The following is a 15,208-nucleotide window of genomic DNA, read 5'->3' as shown; positions in this document are numbered from 1 at the left end:
AGATTAATTTAGAAAAAATATGTAATATATATTTTTATGACAGGTTTATGCAGAGGCCTGTCTCCACATGTTGTATGTTCTGTTCCAGGTGTAAGTAAAGCTACACGTTCAAACACAAACATGTCTGACTTCTGTTACTTCTAGAGAGTTCCAGTAGAGAGCAGCAGAGATTTATTAGAGTCTGAACTCCTCGTACATAGTTGAAGTTATCATCATTTTAATGAAAAGGTCGTGTTAATATTGTGGGGTTTTCTTTTGTATACATGTCTCTTGTTAATATTGTCCCTTCAGCGCTATGCTATGTTACTTTAATCAGAATCACAAAACCCACTGTGGGTTTACATGTACAAGGAATGAGTCTTGGTGTACTGGTGCTTAACAATAACAGTCAAATACAAGAAATAAAATAATATTCATAATGATATTAATAGAGCTAGCAGGTTGCTACTAAGTCAGCTTCGCGTTCGTCACTAAATTAGATTTTAAAATGTCTGACAGCGAGGGAGAACAAGGTCCGAAGAGCACGTTTTCCACCTACATGGCCGAAGCCGCCCAGCTTTTTCACAAAGGAGAACATAGCAAGGCTGGGGAAAGCTATTCCACGGCTCTGCTATTACAGGAACTGTTTGGTTGCCAGATCGAGGTGTTATGCCTAAATGGGGGGAGCTGAAAATGCTCCGAAGGACGCAGAAGCTTCTCTCAAAGATGACAGAAGCTTCTTCAACGGTTTGTATCAGAAAGCCGAGGCTCTGTACACCATGGGGGACTCTGAATTTGCGCTGGTCTTCTACCACCGAGGCCACAAACTGTGACCGGAGCTGCAGGAGTTCAGACTGGGTATAACGAAAGCCGAGGAAGCTATCAGCAACTCTGTGGGAAGTCCTTCATCTGTAAAGCTGGAGAATAAGGGTGATCTGTCTTTCTTCCCTAAAGTAGATGAGTGCAAAAAGGCTCGACCAAAATCCCCTGAAGATGGACCAGAGTGAGCAAAGCCAAAAGACACCAAAGAGTGAGAGGACAGCTAAACAGCTCCTAGGAGAGCTGTACACCGACAAAGAATACCTGGAAAAGCTGCACAAAGATGGAGATCTAATAAAAGGAAGGTAAGACACGTACTGGTGAGAGGCTGCAGGACGTAATCATGAGCTGCATATCGTAGTTTTGGCAGAGTTTTGGCAGCAACAGAAACCTATCTATGCCCGCGAGCGCGATCGAAAGCTCCTAGCGCAGTAGTGGAATCGCACACGGAACCGTTCTCCATCAGACCCCAACTACTTTGTCCTCAAAACCCTGGAGGAGATAGACACAGAACTGACTGAGAGGTGCTGAAGATGCAAGGCGCAAGGCTGGTCTGACAAAGCTCTGCCCAATAAAGTGCACTGATGGATCTGGGAAACATGGACAAGGCCCTGGAGAACCACCTTAAAGATCTGGAGCTGGCCCAGCAAGGTAACTCGATGGACAGGAAGTCCAGGGCTCTGGATGACATCGGCCGAGTGTATGCACGCGTTACATCAAATTTCAGCAAGCCATAAAATTCTGGGAGGAAAAGATCCCTTTGGTACAAGGTGGGCTGGAGAAGGCGTGGCTATTCCATGAGATCGGCCGCTGTTTTCTGGAGCCGAAGTGTCACACCAAGGTCAGAGTGTTCCACTGAGAGCAGACTGATTCGCTACAGCGTTCCCAAAAAAAAAAACCTCATTGATTACTTACATATTAAATACCATACAAAATACCATGGACCTTGTATTTGTGCTTGTTACTGTATGTGTAAATAAAAAACAACAACCAGCAATGAAACACCTTGTTGATGAGAGAGTTTGGAGGAGATGTGGGTGGCCAGACGTTTCGAGCTGACAGGAAGGCTACGGTAACTCAAATAACCACTCTTTACATCTGTGGTGAGCCGAAAAGCATCTCAGAACAGACGACACGTCAAACCTCGAGGCGGATCGGCACGAGACCCCACCTCCTGTCAAACGAGTACAGGGACGTGAGGCTACGCTGAGCACAGGATCGCCGAGCAGTTGAACGTTGGAAAACACGACTTGGTCTTTATCAAATTCTCGTCTTGACAGGAGTGGAACCCGACGTGGTCTTCTGGTGTTCCTATTAAACTGACTGCTGAGTGAATGTATTCAAGCAAGATGAGCGTAGACACACCCTCCTCTTTCTGTCGTCACGCGGTGTCTGCACACGAAATTCTTCTCGTTGTCAAGGGACACACCATGAAAGTTCACAATAACTTTGAAGTTGCTTCCACGTCCACTTTCCACTTCGCCAGCACCAATTACTGCCTCTGAGCAAACATATAGGACCTTTAGATTCTGGCGTTAACGTTGCCCTCGGAGCAAATACAGGGGCTATGGCTGGGTTTTACATCACGCGTGACGCCAGAGAGAGGAAAGATGAGGACGCTATTTATCCATGGTGTCCCAGGTGATGGTTGCAATTCATTTGCTTCTGTTTTAACCCGCCATCACTGTTAGAAGCATGCTTTACAGGTGTATCGACGTCTCATCCAACATCTCTGACAGTCCAAAAGTCCGTATTATTCAAGAAAACCTCTCAAATTATACAAAAAAACCCCAAACAATTCACAAATTGATTAATAACAAGTATGCATGCTGTAATATGCAATTTCCGGCTTTCAACATAAACACCTAATAGTTAATAAAACACTCCGTGCTGTGCTGTTTTAGGAAAATAATCAACCACAAGGTGGCGTGATGAAAAAGAAATTACTTATACCTTCCCGAATTTGATTATTTTCCTAATAATAACAGCAGCACGTGTTTTGTTCCTCTTATACCGCGGCAATTTGTCAAGCTATTACACGTTTTATTCATTATTGAACACCACGTCACGTTTTTATCTGTTTCACGTTGTGGAACCTCCTCAAAACAACTCCGAGAAGTTAACACCGATTGGTTTCCCGGAACGCATTTAAAGAGTCGAACGATCGAGGAAACAAGAAGGCGTCATGGTATCATAGTAGCGCTCCTAAGCTCCGCCTCCCAAAGTTTGAAACGACGCGGACGAACTTAAACGCGTAACGCCGCGTCCGGCGAAGTTTTGTGAACGCGTTACCGAATTCCGACTTAGAAAAACCGAAGAAAACGCCCTAAATTCCTAATCAAGGGGACAGGAAGCGACTCCAGACAGCGAGTCCGGCGTACGACATCATATCGACATGGCCGCTCACACCGTCAGCATTAACTTCTATTTATAACTGAGATTATAGAATTTGCTTAAGAGCAATCAATATAGACGCATTGGTTATTTTTTATTGAACGTATAGTTTTGAGAAAGTAAATACACCGTGAGTGTTAAAGATTATTCATATCACGAAAGTTAGCCAGCTAGCTAGCTCGCTGCTGAGAAAAGACGAGCTCTCCTGGACGCAGCCATCCCCCCCCCCCCCCCCCCCCCCCGTAGCACACGTCATACCCCAAACATTATGGACTGATCGACTACATTAGTTCAGTGTAAAGGTAACACTGTGTGCTCTGTAATGTTATCTGACTTCCTGTAGTGCTGTGGTGGGTCAGAATCGTATTTACTGTGCAAGTGTGTGTGCGTGTGTGGTTATTGGGGGAATTTAGGTTGGATGGTATGGTGGGGAAGGAAAGGAAGGGAGACGCTAAAGCGCTGTATGGAATGTAGGAGGAGCGTGTGATGTTTGCACTGCTGACTCGTATTGTGTGCGGAGAGAGGAAGAAAACGGAAGAGTCTGCAAATGAGTCTCTCTCTTCCTATCTCTCTCTCTCTCTCTCTCTCTCTCTCTGTCTGTCTGTCTGTCTATCAAAATATTCAGAGCGGTGCTGCAGTGGATGGAAAAATGTAGACATTGTAAAAAAAAAAAAATTTTTTTTTAAAGTTTTGTGAGACATAAATTGTTTCAGAGTTGTTTGGGAAGTGCAAGTGAAGATGTAGACGGTTAAAGCACTCGATTTATCTTAAGCTATGTAAATGTATACGGACATATAATTACACTATATCTATCTAGCTATCTATCTATCTATCTATATAGAGAGAGAGTGAGAGAGAGAGAGAGAGAGAGAGAGAGAGAGATTGATATATAGATATGTGTGTGTGTGTGTTATTAGGTACTTAAAATGGTCATTTATGAGGGTGCCAATAGTTTTGCTATTGACTCCCTTTATCTATCTACAGTCAACTCCAGAATTATTTGCACCCCGAAATTGGCAAAATGATACAAAAATAATCATTACACCTGAGAATTACTTTGTTCAATCTAATCTATCTGTCTGTCTGTCTGTCTGTCTGTCTGTCTGTCTAGACGAATAAAACAAAGAAACAGCTTCTTTTAAACATTTTATTTACTGTATTTGACTTTAACACTGAAGGTCAACATCAACCAGCATCGTAACCACACACACATACACACACACACACACACACACACACACACACAGATTACAATACACACTCTTACACAAGAGAGCAGCTCAGAGAATTTAAAGTAATTACACCCCAAAAAATGGAGCAATCTCTAAAATCGTGGTCACTCCACCGAGCGTGAAGCCTGTATACTGTACAAAAAGGAAAAGCAAGCCTTGATGTTATAGATATCATCTAATAATACAGTCTCTTACACACTAATCATCAGGATTACAGTCTTTTCCACAAATACCCATATTTAAAAAAAAAATTAAAAAACCACACACGAGGAAGTGTCGGAACTTCTGTAGTCTGTTAGTAAAGCACAACACAACAAACAATACACGGAATAATACAGTATTTAAGTCAAACAATATTTATTTCGCTCTGACCGATGAATCCATCCGACGGCCATCTTGGTGAAGCCACCATGTCTCGCTAGAACACGTCCGTGTCCTCGTCTGACTTCCTAAAATCTCGCAAACTAGTGCACGTCGTCTTTCCCTACCGACTGTGATAGAGAGTCACGGAGAAATGATTAGACACGGCGTATCTGAAAGCTCGAGGTCGGAAAGGAGGGATAAATAAACGTAACGCTAACGGCATTAACAGCTAATTATGTACGGTGGACTGTAGGTTCCAGCTTACGGCGGATTGATGAATTCTGCCCTAAATGTTCAGCAGATTCGCTCGAAGCATTCGAGGCACGAGTGAGAATCAGGAGAAATAAACACAGCTGTTTATTTTCCTAAAGTGGCATGTTTTACGGAGAGCTAAATTAGCTAGCTATGTTTACGACTGTACATTTCCTGTGGTCACATGACATGGATTTAAATTGGCATAATCGCACGATTTTCGTACAAAAAAATTCAATCCTGCTTTACGCTAATGCAAAAATGAGTGTGCTAATGTTAACATAGTTACGCAGGAAGTTGCAACACGTGCTGGCGGGTTAAAAAAAGTGCAGAGGTGTAGCTAAGGGATATCGTAGACACGTCAAATAACAATAACTGCGCTGTAATGACATTCATATAACAGTCCAGAGCGAACGAACGATCCCTTTTACACGGTTTAATCACGTATTATTGAGCTGCTCGCTGTCATGGTGCGAAACGGGATTAGCCAATCAGAAGCGTTCTCAGTAGAACGTTAACAGGTCCGTGTCGTTTATTTTTTTTTGGTCGTTCTATATCTGCGACGGTAAGAGGAATTTTAAACAATAAATCGCGATCGGTTGTTCGGTTATCGTTTCAAAATCTGGCCCAATCACAGTTTGTTTACGATTTAAGAATTTTCATTTACAAAGAAGCAGAAGAAATGTCTATTGTACTAAAAAAGAAGAAGAAGAACGAAAAAAAAAACAAAAAAACAATTTCTCCTTTGCTAATGCCTGGATTCTGAAACAATAATCCGTGTTTTATTTTCGAATTTCTGTCAAAAAGTACTTAACGTTGTTATGACGGTCCTGAACACTGGTGGAATTGGTTCCCTCGTCCCTTCCTACACTTAATTCCTGGCTACGCCAATGAAAAAGTCTCTTCTAATCTGGAAAATACGGTAAAGCAACCAACACCTCAGGTCCCAGCAGGACCTGGTCTCCAGAAGTCCAGGTTTTTGTCAGCAGAAGTCACACACTCGAAGACACTCAGCAGAAAGACAGACACGGATCTCCCAGACGTTCTCTGGTTGCCGGATGTGAAGCAGGGGGAGAAACGACCCCTTTGTAGGTCCGCATAAAGAAAAAGTGCAAGTTCTACACTGAGGTTGTGGATGGAGTCATGGAGAACTCCATTCCTGGTGAACATCTCATCACAGTCTCTGTGCTCTGTGTCTTAACGTAGGGAGAGCATTATGGCAAATTTAAAAAAAAACAACAACAACAACACTATATTTACACACGTTTTCCTCAAATGTATCAGTTATCAATGATATGTTTGGTGTCTGGTAGTATTCATTTTTTTTTTTTTTTTTTTTACTAGTGAACAAATCATTTAAAAAAGCAGTTTTTCAGAACGTTGTTATTTTTAGGTTTTACTCGCGTAGCAAAGAACGCATCAAACTGCGCTACACATTACTGGTTATTTCCCGCTCCGATGTTGTTTCGGCTTCACTCTGAACAACGAAATTGAATAAACCGGTGCAAAGAGTGTGTGCGAAGTCATCCGTTTGTGTCTCATATTACCGGAAACACTGATTCTGAAACTGAGTCTGCGCAGCACGGAAGCTCATGTCCATCAGCACAGCGCTCCTCGGAGCTCGGAGAGAAGCCTTCCTTGGGCGGAGGTTGCGATGTCTCTATAGCGGTGTCCGGGAATTTTTAACGGCACGTTCGTCTCTGGCCAGTCGCGTCCGAGAACACGTTCGGATCAGGATCTGTAAGCTGAGACTGAAAACATACATTAAGCCGCTTTCTTCGCCGTCTGCGTCGCTGCTTTCTCCCACCGCCTGGAGTGGACTTCCTGAAATCGCAGCGTTTAACAATGTCGCCTAAAGCAAAAGGATACTGTATAAATACCTGCGTGTGGACTTACGGAAACAGTTCCGCATGAGATAGCACTACTACATGCTGCTACTACTTATTTGTTAGCTGAATTAGCATCGTAGTGACGGTGCAAAAAAAAAAACAACGAAAAGAAGCAAATTTCAGACCCCGAAATTTACGTCTTAGCTGAACGACAGAATTGTGTACGAGTCTGTGTGTGTGTGTGTGTGTGTGTGTGTGTGTGTTTTAAATCATCTCCTTTAATGAGGGGGGTGCGGATGATTCTGTGTGATCAGGGCGAGTGGGAGAAGGTGTGGATGTCGTTGTGCAGGCTAACAGACGGAGGCGAGTTGTCTCCGTGTGCGCTGCAGTAGCTCTTGCTGCAGCGACAGCGTTGGATCCACATGATGTTGTGTGTGATGCTGTCTCCCTCGGGACAGCGGAAGCGCAGGCGTACGGTGCGAGTCTCAGACGGACGACAGCATCTGCCGTCAGCGCACGAGCCGCATGTTTTGGGCCGGTACCGCCTGGCTGTAGTGCAGCCACGGAACGAGATGCGCTCCGGCTCTCGGGACCTCCGCGTCCGTCTGCATTTCTTTCCCTTCTGCGAACAAGACGACGACAAACAGCTGTTTAGTTAGGTAGTGACTTAGCACCGTGTTTTTATCACACGATTAGTTCAAAGCGAGTCCACACAGACGCCGCGGACTTCTCGTTTGGTCTGCGGCTATAAAGCCCAGGTCTTTTCATGACGGAAATCTGATCAAAAATATGACGTATAAGGTTACAATAAAGCAAATAGAAGATTTTTAAAGCTGTTTCGAATCGTTTCTACTCACCCAGACGGTCTGCACGGCGTCACACTCCTGGATCTGACAGAGACGCGTCTCCCGGACGAGTTTGCACTGCGGGTTCGTGTTGGTCACGCGGCCGGACACGCCGAAGCCACAGGAGGCGGAGCACTCGGACCAGTCTGTGGTCTGAGGAACACAATCGGAGGACGGAAAAGGAATTCGAGACACGGGCAGCGGTGTCGTCTCTGCACAAACAGAAGAGCGCAGAGACACGATGAGTTACACGGCCTGAGATCCGAAGAACATCGGAACATCCGCCGAACACCTCGTTTGATAATATGACTCGGAAATAAATTATTGCATCATAAACTCTACCAGCCAATCGGGTTCCGGTATGCAAATGCGAGTGTGCGGTGAAATCCTGATATGTGGTTCACCTTGAAAGGCGTCTCCTGCTCTGGACACGTAGCTGAACGTGTGCAGCAGTTTGTTGATGCGGTTCGTATGCGGCCGGGCGGGTGGCGTGTCACGGGGCTCTTCGTCGATGCGATTGTCGTCGCCACACACCCACTCCTCGCAGCATCGGCCCGGCGGCGTCTCCAGGCGGGGATCGGCGCAGTGCCAGGCGGGCAGGGGTACGCGGTGGGGGCAGAGCGGCATGCAGCCCACCACGCCGTCCATGCAGCTGCACTGGTGTTCACAGCTGGGCTGGAAATCCTCGCCGTGCTGGTACACGCGTCCGCCGAACTCACACGGCCGACCCTGAGTATCGGCTGACGGAGCACACGCACATACGGTAACGTTAGCACAAGTTAAATACGCGGCTAAATATACTACATTTAAAGCATAATCTCATACACATGCAAACGCATTCAGTGAAACGCCGTTATCGACACTGTAGTAGTAATTTAAAGCTCTGTTTGCGTTAGTGATGAGATGTTTCATATTTACTGGGACAGTCCCATAGTTCAGCTTAACGGTCGATCGGCTTCAAATCGTTTAATTGTTGTTTAAATCGTTTATTTAACGCCTCAGTCTGAAGCCCTAGTAGTTCTGCTTGGTGCCAAACGTCAGGAGGAACCTTCGGTACACTTAAAAATATGTGAACAGTCACAGGTCTCCCCAGGGGTTCTATTTGGAAGGAAATGGTTGAAGAATCCAGAAGAAGTGCTGTTGAAGAATCCTTTAGGAGGCTAAATGAAAACCTTTTGTTTTCGAAGAGCGTACCGAACGTTCCTGCTTAACATCAGCACCGACTGGAACTTGCGAGGGAGGTTCGAGCCAACAGGACAAAAGGACCGATGTTATTTAGAGCATCTACGGTAGCATAGCACCATCAAGCGTTCTTCAGTTTGTTCCTCTGGGGGAACCCTTAAACGTTCCATGCGGAACCTTACAACAGAGAAGTGTTTCACTGTGAGAAGTGGTTCTGAGTAGAACATTTAGGAAGAGAGGAATCCCTAGGTATCTGAAGAACTCTTGAGGAACTTCTTTTTCCGAGAGTGAACTGAGGTTTGGAAACGTATACTGGTGCCGAAAGAAAATAATTATAACTAAGGGACTTGCGTGGGACTGAATGTAAGGAATAGGGAATAATATTGTAGGAAACATGTCCGTGTGCTGCGTCTTCTCACCCCTGCACAGGCCGCGTTGCGGGTCTCCTCCGGCCCCTAGGTGGCAGCGCAGGCCTTTAATGTGGTCGCAGGGTTTGTCTGGGCCGCAGTCCTGGTTAAACTGCTGCGCACACACCTTACAGCAGCCACACACATCCAGCACCAAGCTCACTCCCACCAGGCACGAGGGGGGCGTCAGGGGGCACGAGCACGGCCCCGGACAGCCTCGCACCACCTGGTAGAGCACAGCAGGGGGAGGCAGGAGCGGGTGAGCACACGGCATCATCTACTCAATACCTGCAACGTGCTTTGAGCACACAGCGAACACAGTCTGAGTCAGGATACTGTATATACGAAAACATCAACACGACCTCGCCGTCTCCCAAAGCGACCGTGACCTAGACGCGCTTTCACTGGTGGTATAAATGTCTGAAAGAGGTGCGAGACGGTGAAGCGTATCAGAAGAGTGCTTTCGTGACGAAGGTCGTGACGGACTTGCGCCGTCATACAGGTGATGGGATCGCCAGGGAAGGAAGTATATCCTGAAATGTACACCTGATAAACATAATACGTCTCACTCACGCACACATTAATGCAGTGACGTATCCGTTTAATGCTCAAAACATCTGTATTCGGATTGGAACCCAAAGTGGGAGGGGCCTATTAAATATGAACCCTAGGACTTTGCCAAGTCTCTGAATTCCTCATCACTCCAGTTCATAACTAGAGATGGAGGATTTTATTCGTTTTTTTTTGTTTGTTTTTTTTTAATGTAATCCTGCTCACACAGCTATTATTTTTGTGTTTGTACCTGCCTGTGATACGTTCTAGCAAATTCAGCTGGTTCTATTTCCCAAAATATAAACAAACCAGGAGCGGAGCGTAATTTAAAGCCCCCCCCCCCCACCCCCCAGCCCCCCCACCCCTCCAGACCGGTCAGTTACTATGCATAGTCTTACTTTGTCCCGTGAACTTCACCGATGACAACCATGCACCTATCTCCACCTCACGCTCGCGTTACTTTTTTTTTTTTTTTTCTCGGTGTCCCAATGCACTGTGAATCTAGAGCACGTTACCTGTTCGATCCGAATAACACGCTCGTATTCTCTTCCATCCCTATAACCAATACATCTATAACCAATACATCACAAAGTTTGCCAGTAAGTCACGTGAGAATCATTAGAGTAATTGCGTCCTTGCTGAAAAGCCTCGCTGTCAAAGGAATTTTTTTTTTTTAATATAAAAACAGATTAACCATCACAGAAACATCTCAATAGATCCTGTGTACTCACATCTCCAGCAGCAATGAGAATCAACAGCAGCACGCCGCACACAGACGCTTGCATCCTTACACTCCTTGGAGAAAACGTTTTCTCACCTTCCTGGGGGGAAAAAGAACGGATTTTGAATATTCCAGGTGATTAAAAAGGATTAATCCAGCAACAGCTTCACAGAGTCAGTCCACAACGGTCAGATATCCGTAGACTCCTTGTTTTTGTTTTTGTTTTTGTTTTTTTTACTGTGTGTTCCACCTCTCGCTCAGAGAATTGAGTCACCGGTTAGAAATCTGGAGTTAAATCCGCAGAGAGCCGGTGTGAGTGTGTGGCTCATGGAGCTTTATGGAGGATCACAGCTGGAGCAGGTCACCTTATAGAGTGAGAGGGAGGGAGAGAGAGAGAGAGAGAGAGAGAGAGAGAGAGAGAGAGCGCGAGAGACAGAGCGAGAGGGAGAGAGAGAGTGAGAGGGAGTGAGAGAGAGAGAGAGGGAGAGAGATAGAGTGAGAGGGAGAGAGAGAGAGAGAGGGAGTGAGAGAGAGAGAGAGCGAGAGAGAGAGAGAGAGGGAGAGATGGAGTGAGAGAGCAAGAGAGAGAGAGAGAGGGAGAGAGAGAGAGCGCGAGAGGGAGAGAGAGAGAGGGAGAGGAAGAGAGAGAGAGGAGGAGAGAGGGAGAGTATGAGAGGGAGAGAGAGGGAGAGAGAGAGAGAGGGAGAGAGAGAAAGAGAGAGAGAAAGAGAGAGAGAGAGAGGCCCCCTCTGACATAAGAACACAGAACAGTGAGCAAGGAAATCACACACACACACACACACGCTGATCTTTCAGTTAGGTAATAGTGCTAAGAAAATGAAAACGTTTAGTTAACACACTGCACTGATTTACCTGTTGTGAAATACACACATCAAACCAGAACCTCCACCCAATGATAGATTTTTATTGAAACCCCGCTGGTTCCTGAAGGTTAATGATGGTATTTTATGTGTTGATAATGAGCCAGAATGTTATATCATTCACCTCTAAGCCATATAATGGTGGTCTGTCACGGTGCCCTTGAGGTAACGTGGTATAATGCTGATTTAATGGACTTACTGGATGATGGACATCTGTAATATCAGCGTCTGCGATGGTCCTGCACAGATGGCCAGACTCTGGCAACCGGTGATCGGTTCATTACCATGCCAAACAATTCAAATCGTTTCACGTTGAAATATATTCTGCATGCGTTCGGACTCGAGAACGCGCGGACTCGTAGAAACCACCAAACGAAACCGCATCGGGGGTCGTTCACGTTGTTCATGTAGCAGCCGTTCCTGGTAACCTTTCTGAAGTGTTTCGGCATTTCCCCAGCTCTAACCTATACCTGATCCAACCAATCAGCTATCTAACACATCCTTCCTAAGCTGACCAGAGTGTGTTAGCAGTGGACCAATTGTAAAAAGACGGTGAGGGAGGATGTAGATTTCGGATGACCTAGCTTAAATCAACTTTAAGACAATGAAACGAGACCCATCCATCCATCCATCCATCCATTTTCCATACCGCTTATCCTACACAGGGTCACAGGAAGCCTGGACCCTATCCCAGGGAACTCGGGGTGTGCCCCCACACCCTGGACAATGGGGCAGTGGTGGCTTGGCGGTTAAGGCTCTGGGTTACTGATCAGAAGGTCGGGAGTTTGAGCCCCAACACTGCCAAGCTGCCCCTGTTGGGACCTTGAGCAAAGCCTTTAACCCTCTCTGCTCCAGGGGGCGCTGTATCATGGCTGACCCTGCGTTCTGAACCCAACTTCCTAACATGCTGGAGTATGCGAAGAAAAGAATTTCTATGTGCTGTAATGTATACGTCATCAATAAAGACTCATTATGGATGGGGGGGGTGTTTATCTACCCATTGCAGAGATCAGATTTGATCGCAAAGCAAGAAAGTCTTATGTATCTAATCACAAACGAGATGAGTCTGGTATGCCTAATAACAGAAGGAAACGAATCTGATCTCAAGCGAAGGCGTAAAAATTCCTATGCAGGACAAAGAATGAACTTAGAGTCTGATGCATCTAATTACAAACAGATACGATTCTGATGGGTCCCATCCCAATGAAAGAGATAAGTCTGATGTTTCCGATCACAAAGCAAAGAATTGTGTATGAGAACAAAAAATGACACGAGATTCGGTTGTGTCTAAATGTAAAGGAAGAAAGGAGAGCCAGGTGTATCTAATCACAGCAAGGGATGGGTCTGTTGTGTCTAAACACAGAAAAGTAAATGACCGTCTGATCAATCTGATCACGAATGAAGAGGTGAGAGTCCTGTGCATCCTGAGATGAAACGAGAGTCTGATGTATCTGATCACAAACAGATGACAGTCCAATATGTTTCATCCTGAAGAAACAGATGAGAGACTGATGCTGAGTCTGACAGTCTGGTCACAAAGTCTGATTATAGCTGATCAGAAACAAAACGAGTCTGACGTGTCTGATCACGAATGAGGAGGGGAGAGTCCAGTGCACCACCAATGAAACGTGAGAGTCTGATGTATCCGATCACAAACGAAACAAGAGTCTAATGTATCAGAACGTAGCGTCTGATGCATCTGATACCCAACGAGAAGAGATTATGACGTATCTAATCACAGACTCTGATGTATCTGATCACAAACAAAACAAGAGTCTAATGTATCTAAACATAGCGTCTGATGTATCTGACAACAAACGATAAGAGATTCTGATGTATCTAAACACAGAGTCTGATGTATCTGCTCAGGCGAAACACCACAGGTATCGGTACCGGGACCGATCCTACTTTGAAATGCTGGATCAGATTTTTTACGATTGATATTTTACGATCTATTGGTGCGTTTTATGCCATGATAGCGTGCGATACAAATTATTTGTATCGCGCCGGTCGATACTCAGACTCCTGATATCTGAAGTGAGATCTTAAGAACGGTTTAAGTAGGATTACTGAAACAATTTGTTTCACAAGGTTGATGCTGTAGCATGTCGCGTTATTGAAAACTTGGCTGCACTGCTGATAAAAACGTGTTTCGGTTGTGCTTCGTTTCGATGGTTACGTCGTCCGTGGCAACCCAGTGTTTGGATCTGAAGTCTGGGGAAAGGTTCGAGGACAGAATTACGACGATGAGCAATTCGAGCGCTGTTCGTGAGAGCAGGGAAAACACTGAGTGTGAGGAACTCCGTGACCTGCGCTGGGAACTCCTGCCTTACGGATCTTACTGTGTTATAGTGGAACGAGTGAGGAGGGAACTCCGGCTGTGCCGTACGGCTTTCCTCTATAATAGGAAGCGGTGATGCGGATGGAGAAGGAAATCCCCATAAACAACTCGACAGGCTCTCGACAAATTCTCAACGCACGCACTGCGCTATCCTCACACACCTTCTGCTAGGAGGTCTTCCTGTCAAGCTGCAGAACTCCCTCTAAGCCGTTCCTAGAGGCGGGCGGCGTTCCAGGAAACCCTGGTTCCCATGTTCCGCGAGGAAAAGCCAAACATTCCCATTGTCATTTCTTAAGGACTTCAAAGGTGTTTTCTGATGCGTTAGTCACACGGAGGTCAGCCGGGACCTCGGCTTCGTGTTTCCAACGCCCGGATGGTGGAACAAAGCACCTTTCTGAGCAAGCGAAGGATGAGAGTCTGATGTGTCTGATTTCAGAACAGCCCGGTGTGACTGATTACACAGAAAGAAATGAGAGTCTGATGTTTCTCCTCTTGAAGAGATTCTGATCTCTCCACACATTGGGAATCGATCCTGAGGAATCTAAACGCTACACGATGTGAGTCGGTTGCGTCCGACCACAGATAAAAGTCTGATTTGACTCCTCTGAAAGAACCAAATGGATCGAATGTCACAAATCCTACGCATCTGATCACAAAGCGGGAAAGTCTGAGGTGTCGGGCCAAAAGAATGAGATGAGATGAGAGTCTGATGTGTCTAATCACAAAGAAACGAAGGCGAATCTGAGAGTATACTTTCACAAAGACATAGTCCGGTGTATCTAATCACAAGAAGCGAGGATTTGGAGAAGGAAATGAGTCTGATGTATCTGATCACAAACAGATGACAGTGTGGGGTGTCTCAACCCGAAGAAAGAAATGAGTCTGATCGCAAAGCAAGAAAGTCTTATGTATCTAATCACAAATGAGATGAGTCTGGTATGCCTAATAACAGAGAAGGAAATGAGTCTGATCAATCTGATCTCAGGCGAAGATGTAAAAATTCCTGTGTAGTACAAAGAATGAAATTAGAGTCTGATCTATCTAATTACGAAGAGATACGATTCTGATGGGTCCCGTCCCAATGAAAGAGATAAGTCTGATGTTTCTGATCACAAATGAAGAGGGGAGAGTCCAATGCACCACAAAGAAACACGAGAGTCTGATGTATTTGATCACAAACGAAACAAGTCTAATGTATCTAAACGTAGAGTCTGATGTATCTGATAACAAACGAGAAGATATTCTGAGGTATCTAATAACAGATATCTGATGTATCTGATCATAAATGAAACAAGAGTCTGATGTATCTAACCACAAACAGATGAGAGACGTGTTTTAACCTGAAGAAAGAGAATGAGAGTCTGATGGCATCTGTTCACAAAGCACGTGTCTGATGCATCTGATCACAAAT

At 45.3% G+C, this 15,208-nt stretch overlaps 1 protein-coding gene and 1 pseudogene across 13 annotated transcripts in view; one reads left to right on the top strand and one right to left on the bottom strand.

Annotated features, from left to right (window-relative positions):
• The first annotated feature begins 487 nt into the window (after positions 1-487).
• LOC128607318 (outer dynein arm-docking complex subunit 4-like) lies at positions 488-1,657 on the top strand (annotated as a pseudogene).
• Positions 1,658-3,930: 2,273 nt separating this feature from the next.
• Positions 3,931-15,208, bottom strand: part of ccn1l2 (cellular communication network factor 1, like 2) — a 19,434-nt gene continuing 8,156 nt past the window's right edge. The window contains exons 1-7 of one of the 13 annotated variants that reach the window (XM_053624123.1): positions 10,850-13,434; positions 10,586-10,675; positions 10,253-10,424; positions 9,315-9,848; positions 8,118-8,453; positions 7,726-7,925; positions 3,931-7,490 (exon numbers count right to left, since the gene is read on the bottom strand). In XM_053624123.1, the coding sequence (XP_053480098.1) occupies positions 7,179-7,490; positions 7,726-7,925; positions 8,118-8,453; positions 9,315-9,579 (1,113 nt within the window). In that variant the 5' untranslated portion in view covers positions 9,580-9,848; positions 10,253-10,424; positions 10,586-10,675; positions 10,850-13,434 and the 3' untranslated portion in view covers positions 3,931-7,178. Of the gene's footprint in view, positions 7,491-7,725; positions 7,926-8,117; positions 8,454-9,314; positions 9,849-10,252; positions 13,435-15,208 lie in introns of those variants that run through there. The other 12 variants (XM_053624120.1, XM_053624121.1, XR_008385853.1 and 9 more) reach the window with 12 other exon arrangements.

Source organism: Ictalurus furcatus, chromosome 5 (genome assembly GCF_023375685.1).
Source record: "Ictalurus furcatus strain D&B chromosome 5, Billie_1.0, whole genome shotgun sequence".
Classification (NCBI taxonomy): domain Eukaryota; kingdom Metazoa; phylum Chordata; class Actinopteri; order Siluriformes; family Ictaluridae; genus Ictalurus; species Ictalurus furcatus.
The sequence above is the reverse complement of the archived record's forward strand: the minus strand, read 5'-3'. Positions and strand labels throughout refer to the sequence as shown.